At 40.0% G+C, this 20,289-nt stretch overlaps 1 protein-coding gene across 6 annotated transcripts in view; it reads left to right on the top strand.

Annotated features, from left to right (window-relative positions):
- RALGAPA2 (Ral GTPase activating protein catalytic subunit alpha 2) overlaps positions 1-20,289 on the top strand; it is a 459,903-nt gene that overhangs the window by 149,203 nt on the left and 290,411 nt on the right. For all 6 annotated transcript variants that reach the window (XR_007515412.1, XM_049869401.1, XM_049869403.1 and 3 more), the window contains 3 exons: positions 2,270-2,381; positions 7,744-7,981; positions 10,938-11,102. Coding sequence is in view for 5 of the 6 variants with exons in the window: in XM_049869401.1 (XP_049725358.1) it covers positions 2,270-2,381; positions 7,744-7,981; positions 10,938-11,102 (515 nt within the window). In the remaining variant the exon portion in view is untranslated. The remainder of the gene's footprint in view (positions 1-2,269; positions 2,382-7,743; positions 7,982-10,937; positions 11,103-20,289) is intronic.

Below are 20,289 nucleotides of genomic sequence, written 5' to 3'. Positions count from 1 at the left end.
GTCAGGTGTCAGGGAAGGCTTTTCTGAGGGAGAAGCATTTGAGCAGAGCCCTAAGGGAAGGAGGTCTGAGGGAAGAGCACTCCTGAGAGAAGGAACAGCAAGAACAGAAGCCCAGATGGGAAGAGTACAAAGGGTGGTGTGTTCCAGGAAGAACAAGACACCCACTGTGTCAGAGTGGACGGAGTACGAGGGAGAGTGGGAGGAGAGAAGGTCAGAGAGGCAAGGGCCAGGCTGCGTGGGGCCTTGCAGGCTGCATCTCGACGCTGGCTACCGCTCTGTGTGCTGGGAAGCTGCTGGGAGGTTTTGAGCGAGAGCATGACGTGATCTGATTTATGCTTCCAGAAAAATCTCTCTGGCTGCCAGGGGAATAGGCAATGTGTTTGTTGGTGCAAAGAGTCTGTGGCAATCGATGATAGTAGCTTAGGCCGGGGCAGTACCCAGGGAGGTGCTAAGTAGGAGTCCTGAAATAGCACATAACTGATGCATGAATTAGTTTAAGAGTTTAGGTTTTTTACCCTCTGTGTGAGAACACGGAGACAAAGGAAATAAAGACCTAAGGATGGGACATCTTCCTGATTTCATGGACTCTGGTTTTCCTCCGCGGAGCTGTCAAAAGTCAGTGTTTCACAAAATGGAAGAAACAGGCCAAGATTAAAACTGGTGGCCTGTCAGTTTGTAGCCTTTCTTTTGGTAAGCAAGATTTTTCCAAACTGGAGGCAGTTTTTTCACCCAGATGTTCTTCCAGAAGACTCTGCATGGGAATTCCATGGCCTTCCATGTTTTCATAGGTTCTGAAATTGAATTAACTCTGTGCACGTGTCAGTCATTGCTTGGTCAGGTTGGCATTTTTTGGTAGCGTTTCCCATGACCAAGGTTTTACTTGAAAATTACGCTGTCTTTTGTTCTCATTGTGTTCGAATTGTGGGCATATAACCAGTTGTTGTAGGGAAGAGATTGGTTTTTGTTTTCTTAAGCATCACATAATGTGAACAGGCTGTGGTGACCCTTCCATACGTGACAGGGATGGGCACCCAGATGGTGAGTGAAAGCTGTCCCCAGCTCCGTGCCATTTCTTTCCCCACTTCTCAGAAGCTGCCATCAGGCTGCCCGCTCACTGCCCCGATCTCACATGACTTGACTGGTTTTCGTCTTCCCTGTGTCCAGAATCCATAGCAGTGTATAGAAACAAGGAAACAAGTAGGAGAGAGTGCAGTGAGGATATGCCAGCCAACAGAGAACCCGGGCAGGAAAACCTAGTGGCCATCATGTCGTAAGAAGTTTAATGAGATTCAACACTGTATTGTTAATAGAGAGTACTGTTCTGATATGCAGAGATGTGAGGAAAGTATAAAGAAACTACAATTTAAAGATCTCATTGTCTGATCTGGGCTAGATTACTTTGTCCAGTTCTCGAGTTTATCACTAAGGAGCAGTAAGGCTGAGGAGAAAGTTATAAAGATGAACAAATGATTAGTGTGTAAGGCCTCTGAAGAGAAGTTAAAAGGAACCAGGGCGATTTCCCTCAGGGAACAAATGAATCTCCCTTACAGACAAAAGGTAATGCATTCTCTGTTGCCATGGAGTTCAGAAAAAGAAAAAAGTGAGCTGGCACTCTGATGGGAATACCACTTAGCTGAAAGAAGGGAAGCGCCCTTTAGCTGTTCTAAAGGATTTATCAGTATTATTGTAATTAGCAGTGTTATTTTTGTCTCTATAGTGCTTCATATACTTCACAGAGCTTTTTCCATAAGATCCTTTTTCTGTAAAATCGATCATGCTATGATGCTGACTGCATATGGCCCTGGAATAAAGACTAGAAAGTCATTATTTTTTTCTGTCACAAGATAGATAGGGAGACCTTACAAAGCAAGTGAAATAATAGATGTGAAAATTAAAGAGTGCCACATAAGTTCCATGTGAGTTCAAACAGGGTCAGCTATTCCCTGAGTTACCCATAAGGTACTGCACAGTTGGAGAAAATCCTGCCTCACTTTTTGCCAACGGGAGAAGATCAGGCTGGGGTGGTTCCCGTTTTATCCTGCCTATTGGTGTGTTCATAGGAGGCATACTTTTAGAACTGTTGTAACATAAGTTAGCTTATTTTGGTAAAATATAGTGTTAACAATATAATTAGCATTCAGATTTTTAATACTTTTGAGTAATACATGATTATCAATGTTGCTGAATTCTTAGGAGAATTTCTTGTACCTTTAAGTTAGTGCTTTAGAGATGTGATTAATAATACAAGCTTTTGTTTTGGATGGCCTAGGGAACAGATGTTGCAAATACTGCTCAGGATAACAGAAGCTGTCATGCAGAAGCCAAAGGATAAACAAATGAAGGACTTGTTTGCCCAGAGCTTGGCAGGGCTACTATTTAGGGTAAGTCTTTTTTATTAAAACACTGCACATGCAAAAAAATGAATCAGATTTTACAAGTTAGTTTTAATCATTGAGAATTTTAAGAATAACATTAAACTTTAAATTTCTAGAAATTTAATTAAAAATTTTCTTTCTTAGCTTTGTCGTGAAGATTGTGAACTATTCTTTATAGTTAGCGCTGGACTTCTTTTAGTCTTCCCCACCTCTCTACCATCTCCTTTCTCTTTGATTTGCTTGAGGTTGGTAGAAATTAGGAAGATGAAAAGGGCTGATGACCCTGGTGACTAACCAGGTAGATTTGAAGATGTAAAGAGGAGGATGGATGGAAGAAATAAAAATGCAAGAGCTGTTGGTGTGTAGTCAGGGTATTTAAAGCCACAGGACTGGGTGGGATTACCTGGGGAAAGAATATATGTAAAAGAGAGAAGAGGGCATGTACATGATTGGTGGAGGAGAAGGAGCCAGCCAAAGATGCTGAGAAGGGGTGGCCAGTGAGGTAGGAGGAAAACCAGATGAGTGTGTGTCCTGATGCCTGGGGAAGATGTTGGGTAAGATGTTGACCACTGGCTTCTTCGACAAGATGTAGGTGGCTGAGAATGTTTTAGGAGAATGTGGCCCTAAAATGAGAAAATGAGAGCTGGGCAGTGGAGGTAGTAAGTACAGTCAAGGTTTTGTAGAGGTATTGCTGTGTGCTGTGGAGGGAAGAGAGAAAGGGAAGCTAGCTGAAGGTGATGAGTGGTATTAAAGTGCATTTGTTCACTAGTGGGGATGGTCCAGGGAGGGAAAACATAATAGCCTGGGGGAGAGAGAAGATAACTGCAAAAATGAAGTCCTGGATAAGGTGAGGTGCACTGGACTGGCCTTTGGTGGGAGCAGAAAGCCAAGGACCTGGCTGTTTTTCTTGAATCTCTCATGGTGAGAATGGTCAAGGACTTGAGTGGTCGGAAAGATTGTTAACACAGATATCTCCATGAGGGGAAGAAAAGAGGCAGACAATGAGCTGCAGGGGAGAGTGGGGGTTTTAAAGGGCTCTGAGGACAGAAGCCTATTTGCAACATTGATATAGAAAGCACTAATATTTATAGGATGTGTCTTAGTCATCTAGTGCTGTTATAACACAAATACCACAAGTGGATGGCTTTAACAAAGTGAAATTTATTCTCTCACTGCCTAGTAGGATACAAGTCCAAACTCAGGGCTCTGGTTCCAGGGGAAGGCCTTCTCTGTCTGTCAGCTCTGGAGAAGGTCCTTGTCATCAGCCTTCTCTTGGTCTGGGAACATCTCAGCACAGGAACCTCAGGTCCAAAGGACGCGCTGTGTTCCTAGCACTGCTTTCTTGGTGGCGTGAGGTCCCCATGTCTCTCTGATTACTTCTTTCTTTTGTATCTCAAAAGAGATTGGCTTAAGACACTACCTAATCTTGTAGACCTCATCAATATAACTGCCGCTAATCCATCTTATTACTTCATAGTGATGGGATTTACAACATGTAGGGAAATCACATCAGATGATAAAATGGTAGACAGTCATACAAGGGAATCATGACCTAGCCAAGTTGACAGATATTTTGTGGGGACACAGTTCAATCCCTGACAGGATGCATAAGATTTATGACACGGTTTTGAAAGAGATCTGTGTGAAAGGGCCCTGGGAAAGATGTGACATTTTACACAAATAAAGTCATTGGGCTGGGTGGGCCTGACCTTGAACAGTTGGCTAAGAGCCGTGGTTCATGAGCTGGAAGTGATGGTTTCAGGCAAGAGAAGCCAGCTTCCCTCCTCGGTTGACTTGATGGTTTGGGAGGGTATATATTCAGAGCATATCTAGAATACAGGTAGGTTATGTAGGCGAAGGCAGCAGAGAAGTCGACTCAATAAAAGAAAATAATTCCCAACTGTTCGTATTATTTTTAATAATAGAATATGACTGAATGATCTTGATACTGGTGAAAAATGTATGAGCAGCTATAAAGATAATTGGCATATACTCCCTTGCCCCAAATATTATAATCAATTTTGTACTGATTGCCTTACCTAGTTATTGGGTGCAGCTTTGCTTTGCTCGGGGGTGACGTACTGACATTTTGCTGACTTTGCTCTGACTCTCAGTGGAGCGGCTCAGCGTTGGCACCTGAGTTCTTGTCCCTGATGGGACTGGGCTGCCAACTGGGCTGGCCAGTGCCTGGGCCTAGTCCCTCACCAATTGTCTGGCCTTTCGTCTGTTGTGTGTGTTGGAATTAGAGAACTTATGCAAGAATCTCTTCTAGAGTTGTGTTGTGTTTTTTGTTTGTTTTTTTCTATTTTAGGGAAAAAATGTCCCCCATTAATGGAGAAATTTTACCAAAGCTTACTTGAAGATTGATTTTGAGCTTATGATTATTTTGATGTTGCTGTTATTATTTTGGCAATGGTTAGATAGATCCAGAAGGATGTTTAAATTAAGACCTGACTATAAAATAGTGGAAAGAGAATGAGATTTTTGGAGTTAGGTAGTTTTCACTTCTGATTGTCAACTCTGCCACTTCCTAGCTGTGTGGCTTTGAACAGATCGCTTCACCTTGCTGAGTCTCTTTCCTCATCTGGCAAACAACGGGATTGCAGGGTTGTCATAAGGACCAGAGCAGATTCATACGGAATTTACAATCCTCTCTCTTGACCTGCCAAGTCCTGTTGTGAGATCCAAGGGGAGGAAAAAATATTAAAGGTCTGAACAGATCTGCCAGCTATCGAGTGGACATCCTGTGAGTCCCAGACTAAAACTTAAATGTTCTCTGTTACTCATTTGATGATGCAGACTGCCTAAAATTGTCAGATACTTGAGTTTTTTGTCTTTAATTTGACTAAGGAGGCAGTTAAAGGGGACGGGAAATTTTAAGCTGGTATTATCCTTTTATCTTGTTCTAATTTTTGCTTTAGTATTTATTTTTCTCTATCAGTAGATAAACTGAGCTGACAAATTTCTTTCAAATGATGGTTGAGTTTTAGTTCGTTTTAGATATTTACCAGTAAGGGGATGGTCCTTTCCCCTAGGGTGACTGCCCTAAATAACGTTGTAATCTGTTGTCAGTGCTAAATGTGATCTTAGGTTTGAAGCTCTGTAGGTTCACCAGAAAGCCTTCTGTTTATAGTATGAGCCATTGTGTAGTCCCGTTAAGTGTAATGAGTGAGAAAGGTAGAAAGTGGATGGTCGCAAATGTATCTAAGAAAAGGAGTGATTTATGAGGTAAGGTGTTTATGTATACACCTTGTGTACCAAGACATGATAAAACATTAAATTTCAGCATTGAAGGAAACTTGGAGATGATCTTATTCAACTCTTTTATTTTCAAAGAAAAATGTGAGTCCCAGAAAATCCAAGTGACTTGGCTAAGGTCACAAACCAAATTAGTGACAGAACCAAGAGTCTAGGGTTCTTTCCTTCCTTCTTCCCCTTAAAAAAAAAATTTTTTTTTTTATAAAAGGATGTTCTGCTGGCATTTTGATCAGGATTGCATTGAATCTATAGATCGTTTTGGGTAATATTGACATCTTAACAATATAAGTGTTCCAATCTGTGAACATGGAACATCTTTCCATTTATTTAAGCCTTCTTTAATCTTTTTTCAGCAGTATTTTATAGTTTTCATTGTATAAGCCATGTTCCTGGTTAGATTTATTCCTAGGATTTTATTCTCTTAGATGATACTATAAATGGAATTGTTCCCCTAATATTCCAATTTCAATACAATCCTGCAAACTTCTTTACAGAAATAGAAAAACCAATCCTGAACTTTATATGGAATGACAACAGGCCCGGAATAGCTAAAACAATGTTGAAAGAGAAGAACAAAGTAGGAGGACTCATACTTCCTGATTTTGAAACATATTATACAGCTACAGTAATCACAACAGCCTGGTACTGGAATAACAATAGACACATAGGCCAATAGAATAGACTTGAGAGGCCAGAAATAAACCCATACACCTAGGGTCAACTGATTTTTTGGTCACAATAAAAATTGTCATAATAAAATTATTTTCATTTTTTCTTTCCTGTTGTTCTTAGTTTTCAAAAATTTGTTTATCTTAGATTCAGATATTTAAATTTTAAATCTTGTTTTCAATATACTTCACTACTTTAGCTCTACTTTAACATTTTTACCCCTGTGAAATGTTAAATACAGTGTACAGAAACTGAAATGTAGAGAACAGGTACATTGCCAAAGGATCACTTTAAGTATCAAATGGGCAGATCAGGCCTGCCTGATTACAGACTGATTTGTATTTCACAGTTTTCCTGTGTTTATGTTAAAGAGAAAAAAAAAAAAATGTGTGTGTGTGTGTGTATATCCCATAACCCATTGCCGTTGAGTTGATTCTGACTCATAGTGACCCTATAGGGCAGGGTAGAACTGCCCCATAGAGTTTCCAAGGTTGTAATCTTTATGGAAACAGACTGCCACATCTTTCTACAGCAGAGTGGCTGGTGGGTTCGAACTGTCGACCTTTAGGTTGGCAGCCGAGCACTTTAACCACTGCACCATCAGGCCCCTTAGGCAGAAGGTAGAGTGGCTTAGAGAGAGCAAAAGCCAGAGCAGTTGGTTGAGACTTGAATGGGAGTTGGGTAAGTGGAGATGGAGTACAGAACATTCTCCTAAGATTTTCAGCTTTGAAAGGGGAGGGAAAAGATGGGATTTTAGCTACAGCATTAAGTCTGGGTTCAAGAGATATCTTTTGTTTGTTTTTTTAAGATGAGGCAGAATTGTGCCTGTGTAAATGCTGATGGGGAGGACGAGGGTAGTAGGAGAGGTTGGCGATAAAGGAGGGATAGGCTTATTGGAAATGCATAATTGTGAGGAAGGGTCCAGAGCACAGGTGGGGAGCCAGTGTAGATGTGGAGGAAAAGCTGGGTCTGAATGTGGGCAGGAGCGTGGGGTCTGGGCAGAGGTTGAGGGGGTTCTTGTTTAATGATTTCTCTTTCCCGTAAAGTCTGCAGTGAGTTCATTTGCTAAAAATGAGGAAGAAGGTGTTGGGGTTAGAGGTTTACATATAGAGGAGGAGGTTTGAAGTAGCCACCATGGAGAGTGAGGGAAAGAGCTTTGTCAAGAAACAGAAGAGTTGAGGCACACGGACTTTCTCTTCTCCCTAAATATAGCCAGACTGGCCACAGAAACTGGAATAATATTAAACAAGTAGCTAGTTTCACAGAAGCTCAAATACTGATAACAGTTGGTTAAATGAATTTGACAAAGTCAAGGAAAAACAACATCTAAAACTGCTTTTTACATTTCACTCCATTAGTAGTAATTTAAAATATTTTCTTAAGTATTGTACCTCTTCCAAATGAAGATGACTGAATTCTCTTGTTGGCTGGTTTGTTCTAGACACTCATTGTGGCTTGGATCCGAGCAAGCCTCTGTGTGTCTATTTCTCGAGAGCTCTGGGATGACTTCCTTGGTGTGCTGTCTTCCCTCACGGAATGGGAGGAACTCATAAACGAGTGGGCCAACATCATGGACTCCTTAACGGCAGTGCTCGCAAGAACGGTTTATGGAGTGGAGATGACAAACCTACCTCTGGATAAATTAAGTGAACAAAAGGAAAAGAAGCAAAGAGGCAAAGGTATTTCCGCTCTTTCAGGGTAGCACCAGTTGTCAGGGACTGGGGAGGAGTGTGTATTTATATGTCTAAGTAATTAATGCCTGAAGTTTAATAATACCTGAACCAGCCACACAGATGGTATTTTTGAACGGTGGTTTTAAGTTGTCTCTCATATCGCTCTGTCTCCTTAAAGAGCATGATGAGTTGCTGAAGAAGCTGTGGAAGAAGGAAGGAGATGAAGAGGAAGTAGGAATAGCAGCAACAGCAGTAATAGTAATAGCTAATGTTTTGTACATATTCTCTCTCTTCACCCTCATCTAAACCCTGTGCAGTAGATACTGTTATCCCCATGTCACAGCCAACGAAGCTGAAGGTCAGAGAGTTTAAGGCGATTGACTCATTCGAGGTCACATAACTAAGAAGTGGTAAAACCAGAAATCACAGCCAGACAAGTTTGGACCAAGACTCCACTCTGTTAAGATCTAGTCTACTGCTTGCCTAGGAAGCATTTGGAAAAATTCTTAATGTTTCAGATGGGAGTCATTTTGGCTTCGTTGTGTTTCTGGGTAAAAATTGTTTTAAGACCTAGAGTCAGATCAAGTTGGAGAATATCAGTGGTGGTTTCTCTTGGGGGTGCCAATTTGACATCTCCCTGCCTTCATTACTGTTTTTAGAGACCATGACACAGGCTTCTTGGATTAATTCATTTGTACTCCAACTTATTCTGTAAAGATTTTGAGGCAACACATGAAAATGCGTATAATGCAATAGGTAAAGAAACAAAGAAATTGAGGCAAAATTGAGGGGAGCTATAGATTTGGTTAAAATGCCAGAATGCATGCCAGAGAGTCTCATATGCTAGGTGGGGTGGGGAATTTTGGAGTGGGCTGTGATCTTTATAGGGCTGACATCAAATAGAAACATAGGTAAGGTAAAAGCAGTCCACTTGCTTAGGTGATACATAGCTTTTCCTTGTCCTGAGACTTGGGAGAAATTTCTCCTGAAAAGCCTCATGAAAGGTACATTGCTTGCTGTGGTAGGCTACAACCTCAACAGTAGTCTTATTATAGACTATATCAGTTAGCTTTGCTGTGTAACAAATCGCTCCTATAGTTAGTGGTTTAAAATAACCATTTTAGATCTGATTTTGTGAGTTAGCAATTTGGGTTGGGCTCAGCTAGGCAGTTCTTCTGCTGGTCTTGGCTGAACTGTTTGCAGTCAGCTAGGTTATGACATGGTTGGCTTGGCAGCTCTACTTCTGAGGGTTGGCTGGCTGGCTGGCTGGCAGCTGGTACAGTGAAGGTGAGTGGGCTACATGTCTTTCATTATCTAGCAAGCTAGCTCAGCCTGGTTTACATAATGGCTTAGAGTTCCAGGAACAGCAAGAGAGCAAGTCCACATTTTATAGGGTATCTCAAGTCTGTGTGCTCAGTTTTGCTACCTCAAAGTCAGTCATGTGACGAACCCCAGAGTCTGTAGGAGAGAACTAACAGAACATGTAGATGTAGGGAGGTGTGAACAGATTACAGTGATTAATTCACCATCCAAACATGTAATTAACATGACTGATTCTTATAATGCCTTTGTTGCAGCATGAGAATGGCTTGCCAAAGTACTACTGAGGAGAAGCAAGTTAGTAAGAAACCAAAACAAAGTAGCTTAAGTCTGTGACGTTCTAAGGGACACTTTAATCCCGGTTTAGATTTAGACTGTCTACTACAATGATTTTCTAACATATTTTTCAGCAGTGTGGCTCTCTCTACGCCACTCCCCAGTTGAAGCTGTGTAGAGCCCCTTCCTAAAATGTGTATTAGCTTGGAGATTTTGAATTGAAATAGGGACAGGGAGCCGAGAGCCTGGTACCGTGGACCTCCATCTTGTCCCTCTCAGCAATCCTGAAGGCCCCTGTGTAAACCCAGGGCCTGAGAGCCCCAGGGTGCTTCCACCCAGGAACGTGGCTCACCAAGGCTGGGATTCTCAGCCCAGAAGAGAGGGCACCCTGCTAGGGGTGCTTTCAGGAGAGAGGAGGAAAAATGCTTATTACTCTTTCCTCCCACTGTACGAACAGAATCATGGGAAGAGAGAGACTTGTCTTAGGAAAACAAACACAACTTCAAAATGCCTCTAGAATGATACAGAACATATTTAGTTATTTACTAGCAATTGCAAATTTTTTTTTCATTTATTGTATTGCTTTATTCTAAAAAGGATTTAAATATTCATTATAGAAATACTTACCTTTTAAGCATTAGACTAGTGCAAACAAAATGCACAGAGGGACCGCATGTGGAGACAAGCCACAGGTGACAGCCACCAGCCACATCATTCCTGTGGGGAACTCTCTCCCCCCTCCTTGCTCCTGTATTTCTTTTGGATTCATGACCTTTCATTGAAATCTTTGACCAGAGTGAAATCAAAGAAAAGAAGTTAAATCACAGAGTTTCAATTTTTTTTTTTATTACTTTCGAGCTTTGCTATTTGTAGATTTTATATTATCCTTGCGTATTTGACTGAATCTATTCAACTTCGTAGGCATGAATCCCTCTTGGGATTCGTGTGATGGAGGGGCTGGCATGTCCAGGGTGGGGTGCTAGTCCTAACATCAGGGTCTCTGGTGTTTTGGTTAGTAAGTGGTGGTTTTTGGAATGTCCCAGGAACAGTGGCATATCTTCATAATATATTGTTCTTGTACTGAGAATGGTTTATTAATATTCTTTTGTGTGTTGAAATGAATACTATGAAGACATAATTTTTGTGAAACTGTTGAAAAATACTTTGGCAACAGGATCTTTTAGATTACTGGTGTATGAATAACTAACTTTCTAAATTGTAATATAAGAAATTGGTACCTGATTTGCAGCAAGGTAACCTGCTGATTATATATAATTGTATGTATATGATTTGCTGAGCAATACAGGCTACAAAACGAATGTCAGTGAAGCCTGTAGACTATTTTTCTTGTTTTACCTTTTATCAGGCTGTGCTCTAGATTCTCAGAAGGGAACTGCTGTGGGGAGATCCTTCTCTCTCAGCTGGCGGAACCACCCAGATGCCACTGAGCCGATGAGATTTAGGAGTGCCACCACATCCGGAGCACCGGGGGTTGAGAAAGCAAGAAACAGTGTTCGCCAAAAGGCAACTGGTAAACATTTATTTAAATATTCCTCAGAGTTCTGTTTGCTGTCTGAAATTGATTTACAAGAATGAAATATTTAGAAGTTTTAAAATTCCACTCAGAACTTAAATATTAGACCCTTTCTTAAATTAAATGTCTCTAAATCTTTTTAATTTTTTTGTTCCGGTTACTTTTCAAAGCACAGTTTTTGATATTTATTTCTCGGTGTTCCATTGTGAAAAAGAACTTGAAATGTTAGTATTGAGAGAGATATCTGTGCAAAATAGAGAAAATGCAGGTTTTGCTTCAACCTGGAAGAAAAAGCTTCCTAACAGTGAGCACATGAGTTGGGTTGTCATTGTTAAAAGATACTAACCTAAGGGAGTGTGGCAAACTGTCTGGCAAAAAACAGGAAAATCATGCACTTAACTAGTTTTTAGGATCGAATGCAGACATTGTAATTTTTTGTTTCTTTAGAAAATCGGGAAACCCTGGTGTCTTAGTGGTTAAGTGCTACGGCTGCTAACCAAGTGGTCAACAGTTCCAATCTGCCAGGCGCTCCTTGGAAACTCTATGGGCCAGTTCAACTCTGTCCTATAGGGTCGCTATGAGTTGGAATCGACTCGGCGGCAGTGGGTTTGGGTTTTTTTGGTTAGAAAATTGATCTTTTCATGTCTGTACAATGTCATTTTTACAGTCTACTTTAATTAATAAGGAGCCCTGATGGTGCAGTGGTTAAAGTGCTCGGCTGCTAACCAAAAGATCAGTGTTCAAACCCATGAGCTGCTCTGTGGGGGAAAGATGCGGCAGTCTACTTCTGTAAAGATTTACAGCCTCGGAAACCCTAGGGGGCAGTTCTACCTGTCTTACCGGGTCGCTATGAGTCGGATCCACTCCACGGCAGCGGGGTTTTGGTTTATTCTAATTAATGAGAACTTGAGAACACCCAGTTAGTTGGACTTTGCTACATTTTACCCTTAAAAACAGAAATCTTTAAAAAGTAAGCTTATATCCAGTGCTTAATAAGAACAAAAACATCTTCTCTCACTCCCCAGTGACGCTGAAGCTGTAATTTAGGTTTAAAACAAATTCATCTCCATCTTCTCTTGTTTTTCCTCAGTAATATCATGTAGTTGTAGTTGATATTTAGCGTGTTGACTTCAGGAAATCACAAGAGCCCCCAGTCATAAAACAAAGATTCGTTTAAGCTCAGTATTTTACCGTGCTTAATAAAGGCTTAATATAGTTGGCTTAGAATCCTGTTGGAATTTTTATGAAAATATACCTTATCCCTAACTTCCGAGACTTTCTGCTGTTCCCTCACTACCCCTAAATCACAGTTATAATGAAAATAATTTGAAACACTTCAAAAATTTTATTCACACATTTTAATGAGCAGCAAATTATTACCTGTTGCTTGTTTCATATGTCACTACGTAGCCAAAACGTAGCCATAGAAGAGCTGTCCTTCAGGTTTTCAGCAGGTATTTTAAACCCACAGACAGTGCCCACAATATGGTGGAAGTACCAGTATGTTCTAGAAAATACTCAGCACAATTATGTTAGTGGGTTATGTGTATCAGTGTTCTCAGGTGTCTGAGAAGCCATGGTATTGCAAAAACAGCCACTTTTACACCATCATGTAAAGATCATTGTGGAGTATGTCATCTAAAGACCATAAACCTAACCTTTGTAGGGTTTATTAACAACAACAGAAAAACAAACCCCACTTGGAATCATAACTTTGAAAGATAGTGATGCTAATGAGAGCTATTGAGACAGACAGAACTGTTACCTTATTGTATTTTTCAAATATATATGTGTGTGTGTATATGTTATTTCATATTTTTAAGAATTATGAATCTTCTGTTGCATGTAAAAATAGTGATCTTTGAAGATTTTGTTACTATCATGCTATTTGATAAAATTAATCAGTATAGGCTAAATATTAGTAATTTTACTCAGTTCTGTTATTTTTGCATCATATAATGACAATTCATCTTTTTTTTTTTTCCTTTTAAAAAGGCCCAGAATCTTTCCTGGTAGAGCTTGATTTGTGTAGAGGCCACCACCTTTTTATGAGAGAACAGCAGATCATGAGTCAGGCTCTGCTTTTAGCAATAAGATGTTTGTTATGGAAGACCCATTGGAAAGTATTATTTTTCTTTCTAATCCCAGCTAAGAGAATAATTTAAGATTGTTGTATTATGATTTGCCCATAAATTTCAGTTAAGTAGAGAAGGCATCAGTGAGGGAGGCAGGAGGAAAATACAAAAGACTTGACTGCAGAATAGAGAAATGACAATTTTTAATAGAGAGTACACTAGTTTATAACTCTTCAAGAATTAGAAAATAAAACTTCGTCACTGAGTGTGACTGATGCTAAAATTTTAGACATCTGAAATGACAGATGAAGGCAAATTTTAATTTCCACACAAAATTATTATTCCGTAGTTTATTATTCCTAAAATATCTAGAGATCTGTTTTGGAAAAGATGCATAGTTATTTGATTGATGAAGGGAAACTTTAAGAACACTCAAGTGAAAAGTCTCTGACTTACTGCGAGATGGACAGATCTTTTTGGAAATTTAAAGTCAGTAAGTCTGACATTTACACGGAAGTTGTTTTTATTTAAACATGATGTTTTGTACATTTAATGAGACAGGCAAAGGATGGCGGAAAGGACAGTAAAATGTTTTTTTTACTTTTTGCAAATGTGCCACTACCATTTGTAGTTGTATTTCTTTCATGTTCAATAGAATCACGTAAAAGTAATAAAAAGAGCAAACATGGCTTTATATTTTTGTTATAAGTATAAAACTGATTTTGCTGATGGTGGTTTTGTATGAGGCATATTCTCCTGTGTCCATCCATTTTCCCAAATGTGCATAGAAAACTTGAGGAGATCATAAAAGCTGATACTAAGGAATTGCGGATTTAATGGGATTTAACCATGAAATGTGATATGAAAGGATGAGTTTCATGGAGATTTTTACACTTTTTTTTTTCCAAATACCAAGTCTTTTAAATGTTAATTTGACTTTTAAGTGTTCTTGAGCTTTTAGGATATTTAATTTTCTAAGTGAATTGCTTTTGAATACAGTCAGCTCTCAGTAAACCAATCTGTGGATTATTTAGTATTTATAGAATAATTTTAATTCTAAGCTAGATTTTCCCTTCCTTTCCATGGTCATTTATGTGTGTCCTTAGAAAGGAAAAACTATTATAAACAAACAACCCAAATGCGAATCTGACGCACAGCAGAAAAATAAAAAATGTGAAAAGCATTCTAAAATAAAGTGCATTACATGTGGACCATCCTTTCTGCTCTGTGGTCAGAATGACTGGATGAAAGGTGGCTGTACTTAGAGACTCTGATTAAATACTGTGCTTTGTACTGACTTCCTTTAAAGTTTAGAGTGACTTTTTTTGAATATTTAAAGAGAGCCCAGAAAAATAATAATATGATAAAAGTGTAAAGTCCTGATGTTCTTCTGACATAATTATGACTTTATCTCTCCTGGAAGCTAAGCGAAGCCAGTCTATCAGCAACTGTGTTCACCTTTCTGAGGCTTTGACTGCCACTAAAAGCGTCCCGCTCCTCCACACCGTGAGCGCTCTCTTCCCTGGTCTCTCTTCCTCCTCTTGCTCTCACAGCCTGTCAGGTACTGTAATGCTGCCTCCTGTGTCTATCTGTGTCTGTGGGCTTCTCCCGCTTCCCACTGGGCCTGGCCTCCTTTGTTCCTACCCCACATCACACAGGTGTGCGTGGTCGTTGGACTTGCCATTAGTTTTTAATGGGTGTCAGTAGTTGTTTTTATGTAGTTTCATGTTTAGTGGACATTAGATTAGTTTAAAAAAATCTGTAACCTCACTGGACTTTGTATTCACGGTTAAAAAGGATTTTTTAAAAACCCACAAAAGTGATACTTGCCAAAACAAAGAAACTTTGGTCCTGGGCTTCAGCCAGTTAAGATTGAGTTTTGCCACGTGTGGTTTATACATGATGTGTTTTCTGATTTATGATGATGTTTATCAGGATGTTACAGCACCAGAAGTGACTTGTGGCCTAGCCACCTCAACAAAAGGACTTAGTTGCTCTGCGGTGAATGACTGAGTCTGTGTCTAGTTATCTTTCAACGACTCTAATGGCAATGGTGATTCAGTGGTAGAATTCTCACCTTCCATATGGGGCCCAGCTCCGATTCCTGACAAGTGCACCTCAAGCACAGCCACCACCTGTCTGTCAGTGGCAGGTTGTGTGTTGCTGTAATGCTGAACAGGTTTCAGCGGAGCTTCCAGACTAAAACAGACTAGGAAGAAAGGCCTGGCCATCTACTCCTGAAAAATCAGCTGATGAAAACCCTGCAGAACATAATGGCCCAGTCTTATTACACAAGAGCTGCCGTGAGTCAGGGGCCAACTTGATGGCAGGTAACAACAACAACACCAAAAAAGTGAACTGAATCTTTTTACCAAAGATGAAGCTATTTCCTCGTTCTTTTTCATTTTCAGAAATTTGGCTTTATAGATTGTTATTTAATATTGCAGGTAACATAACAGTCAAATGCTTGACTGTAAGCTGAAAGGCTGGCAGTTCAAACCCACCCATAGGTGCCTCGGAAGACAGGCCTGGTGATCTGCTTTCAAAAGGACACAGCCTCGAAAACCCTGTGGAGCAGGTCTACTCTGCACACATGGGGTCACATGTAGTCATGAGTGGCAGTCGACTAGGTGGCAGCTAACAGCAGCAAAAAATTATGTCATACTGTGCTTTAACAACAAAAAAAACCAAACCCATTGCCATCAAGTCAATTCTGACTCATAGCGACCCCAAAGGACAGGGTAGAACTGGTGCGTAGGGTTCCCAAGGGGTTCCTGGTGGATTTGAACTGCCGACCTTTTGGTTAGCAGCCGTAGCCCTTAACCACTATGTCACCAGGGTTTCCATACTGTGGCTTTTAGCAAAGCAAAATTAAAACTTACTTTCCCTGATGGGCATGTAAAATACTTTTTTGCTTAGTTTATAGAATAAGAGGAAAGAAGTTAGTTTTACTTAGACTAAGGGCTGTAATGTTTCTTAGAAAGTTCTTTGTCTCAAGTAAATACTAAAGGAAAAAACCGGTAAGGATGGTACCTGGGAAGAGGGTCACCAGTCAATTAGATAACTGATGAGTGTTAATTGTTCGATTATTTGGTTTAAAAAAAAAATGCTGCTGCCTAGTAATTATTAATAAAGTATTTAAAATAATTTTGCCTTCTATTTGGCTGATGTCTACCTAAAAGGATTTTTTCATGGTGAAAAGTTTCCTTATTTCATAATCCTTTTTTTTTTTTTATTCCCCCGTAGTGTTTCACTTAGGTTTTTTATTAGTTTGTCCGGAATATGTTCTCACAAGAAATCTCTTCCTGTTAGTAATCCTATTTTGGAAAATTTTTTTTGTCTCATTTAGTATTACATTTTATTTTACTTAGATTTTTTAGTTCCTTGCGCTAACAATGATTGCTAATTTTATTTTCATTTAAGTTAACATTTCTTAGTTTTATTCCTAATCTATATGGCCATTCAGTCCACCAAAAGTATCTTTACTAATTGAAGCAATAGAGAATTTCTTACCTTCATTGAATGTTATATCTTATTCTGATCCTGTTGGGACTCTTTATTTGGCAGCAGCAGAATTTTTTGGAAAGTTCAAGGCGTGGTGTTAGTATTTTGAGAGAGTCAAAACCGACTGTCTGTATTTCCACTGATGGCTACATAAATACATGTGTGGAAGGTAGAACTGGCATTTTTGGTAATATTCATTTTCTGGAAACAGTTCCTTTCAGCTGTTTTCCAATTTTAACTACTTTTATGTTGGGGTCATTTATCAATCTATAACATTTCCAGGCCATGAAGATGCTAAGTTTTATTATTCTTTTAGGAATACTGTAATAGTAATTAGAGCATTGATGGTCTTCCCTCATTCGAAAGGAGACTTACTGGAGCCTAATCGGAAGCCTTGCCGAACTGCTTTGCATTGATTCCCAGGCTCCCAAGGCAGAAGGACTCGTGCCAGGACCGGGGCTGGTACCTCTGGAATGTCTGGGGATTTCATGGCCTTGGGAACACTGAAACGTTGAGTTAATACATATCTCCTGTGCCTTTTAGGGTCGAGTTGGTATTACGCACCATGTTTTAAGAATTACGAAGTTGCAGTATTAAATTTGCTTGTACAACCTTGTGTTAGGGGTAAATGGAATCCAGAATTTTGATTATTAAAGAGTGAGTCTCACTTTATTTAATAAGATTATTTAAGGAAACTTTAGATTAAAGAGTGAATTAAATTGCTTTGAAAAATAAACATCTGGACTATATAGACGTTTCTTAAGAGTTTACTCACCATATTTTTACATGAATAATATGTGTTTTTTTTTTTTTTTTTTGCCAACTGCAACCCCACCCTGAGAGGTATTTTTGTAAGCATGCTATGCTAAATTTTTTTACACTAACTTGTAAGAAATTTAGCCTAGCATGCTTAGAGAAATACCTGGGGGGAGGGGAGAGGGTGTGTGTTGTTTGTGTAAAAATACTGTAATCATGCTGACTCTCAGTAGCAAAAAATGAGATCAAGTAACCCTTATTTGATCTTTCTTCTGGTGTTTGGAGTATTAGAAAGCAATGTTTTGGCAGTGGTATTGTATAACTAACACTACCAAGGTAGCCAGAAAGCTAATGCTTTTAAATTTGGGGTTATTGGAATTAGCTAGGCCTTAGAGAAACAATGATTTGATGAATTTGAGATAGGATTTAGCTCTTGAAGTCATACGAATAGAAATTGTGTGTCATTTACAACACAGAATGCAGTAGACTTCCTGGGATTAGATTTGGAAGTTCTGTAATTTTTATATAATTTAGGTTGTTCTTTACTGTTTTGAATATCAGGTAATCCTATATCTTGATATTTGTACTTGAAAATTAAAATAACTTCTGTTTGTTATGGAAGAGTAACTGCTATAGCTGACACTGAAGAATGGGAGCAGCTTTAACATAAATTACTCTTTCTTAACAAATAAAAAGCCAGCAGAGGGAGCCCAAGAACTGTTAAAAAAGGTATCAAGAAAATGTTTTACAAAATAACATGCAAAGTAACAACAACAGTTCATTTATACAAAAAAAATGTGTTGAATATATTCTTAGTGAAAAGTATTGGAAATGTCCAAGAAATGTAGACTTACAAATCAGGAAATTGGGTTTAAATTGTGGGACAGAAGAATTTATAATTCCTTTTCACACCGTTTGATTGATCAGCTGTCGGCCCGGGAGTAGCTCCAGGCCCCAGGAGCACATTTGACCTAATCCTCTCCTTCCTTCCCACCCTGGTCTCCTATGCTCCCGCTTCCACCGTTTCTGGTTATGTCTACAGACTTGAAGTTTTTCCAACTGAGAAGTCCCTCCTGACAGTTGTACAAAAACAAAGACTTAAAAGCTGCATTAGGCCAGCCTGCTAGGAAGGCAAACCAGCTGCTGGTGGCAGGCTCTCCTCCCTTCTGCTCCAGCACTGTCACTTGGAAGCCATGATGCTGTGGCCGCCTCGGATCCCACCAGATGGCAGTGTTCTTCTTCACCTTTAAAAAGATGCTGCCGAGCTCTGTTGGCCCAGACCTTATTTGCTTCTACGTGGCGTAGTGGTTAAGTGCTATGGCTGCTAACCAAAGGGTTGGCAGTTGAAATCCGCCAGGCGCTCCTTGGAAACCCTATGGGCCAGTTCTACTCTGTCCTATAGGGTCGCTATGAGTCGGAATCGACTTGATGGCACTGGGTTTGGTTTTGGTTTTGGTATGGCTCAGAAACCAGCATCTAGTAGGTTTTGGCATCTGGTTTAAGAGAATAAAACCCACTTTTCCCACTACCCATAAAAACTTGCACTTGCCAATATTTTTTTTTTTTGAAAGTTAGGAAGCTCTTGGGCTTTCTGTACTGACATTGCATTCACAAGTAGGTTTATTAACAAATATAAACTCTTTCCAGAAGGTTTTAACGTCTTGCATAATAAGATTAAAAAATGAAAGAAGATACCCGAAAGGGGGTGGCCCTGGTGTTTACCTGGCTTCTCTTACTTAATGCTGAAGAGCTTAGAAATGGACCTGTGAAAAGGGCCTAGTCTGTGCTTTGGGACGTGTGGGTAGATCAGAAATATGTACATATGTTTTATGTTTCTCCGTAGAAAAATAAGCAGTTTTCTGCTCTTCAATCCTGAGAAGAGGAAGGCACAGACAGCCTGGGGAAGGTGTGGCTTTGATGGGTCTGTCTGTTCTTACCATGTCTGCCTTCCTTTGCTTATACCTGAAGCTCAGCATCCCTGAAACATCCAAATTTAGACTGTGGCCCAGTACTTTCAACTCTTAAGTGGAGGATCACACAAATTTCATAGTTTGAGGTCCTATAATTTGTATCAGTGCACTTTAAAATGGAATTTTCATTTGGATAGAAAAAATGAAGAAACAACTCTTTGTTGAGGCCCTGTGTACTAAATTTAGAACCTTTCTACATTTAACTTCGTGGTGAGGGTGAACAATCACCCTGACACCCTAATCACAGAGAATGGCACATGGGCAGCGAGTCTCCATTTCAGTGAGGAATTGGCTGACACAGCCAGTTAAGATAATACAGGATGAGTTCAGACCAGTCTCTTCTTAGAAGTAGTGAAACTTTAGCTGACTAAAATTTGGGGGGAAATTAAACATTATAGTAGCGTAGATGTATAGCCTTCTGGCTCTGTGAGTGAGCATGGAGTCTAGTAAGGGGCACAGCAGTGGGGTTTACGTGCAAGACCAGGAGGGGTGTGCCCCGGAGGGATGAGGGAACAGGCTTTATGTTAGCACAGAGGAGGACCACATGACCCTTCCTGGGGGCCTTCAAGGAGGTTTCTCAGAGGAACACTGCATTGGATAGCCAGGTGAGAGCCAGCAGGAGGAGAATCGCAGGTGCCAAGTGGTTTGGCATTGCTTGAGGATAAAGTGGGTGAGAGCTCTCACGGTGAGATCCCTGCGTGGGGTGAAATGAGGAGAGCCAGCAAGTCTTTAAGGGAGGCGGGTAGCAGGCACAGTTAGATCTTTATTTCAGAGGAACCTCTCTGGGCTACGTAAAAGATAGATATGAAGGTGGCAAGAAGAAAGGGCAGTGACCAGTTAGGAGGCTATTACAATAACCTAGGCAAAATGTGGCTCAGG

The sequence above is a fragment of the Elephas maximus genome, chromosome 25 (assembly GCF_024166365.1).
Source record: "Elephas maximus indicus isolate mEleMax1 chromosome 25, mEleMax1 primary haplotype, whole genome shotgun sequence".
Taxonomy (NCBI): Eukaryota; Metazoa; Chordata; class Mammalia; order Proboscidea; family Elephantidae; genus Elephas; species Elephas maximus.
This window is presented reverse-complemented; position numbering and strand designations above follow the sequence as displayed.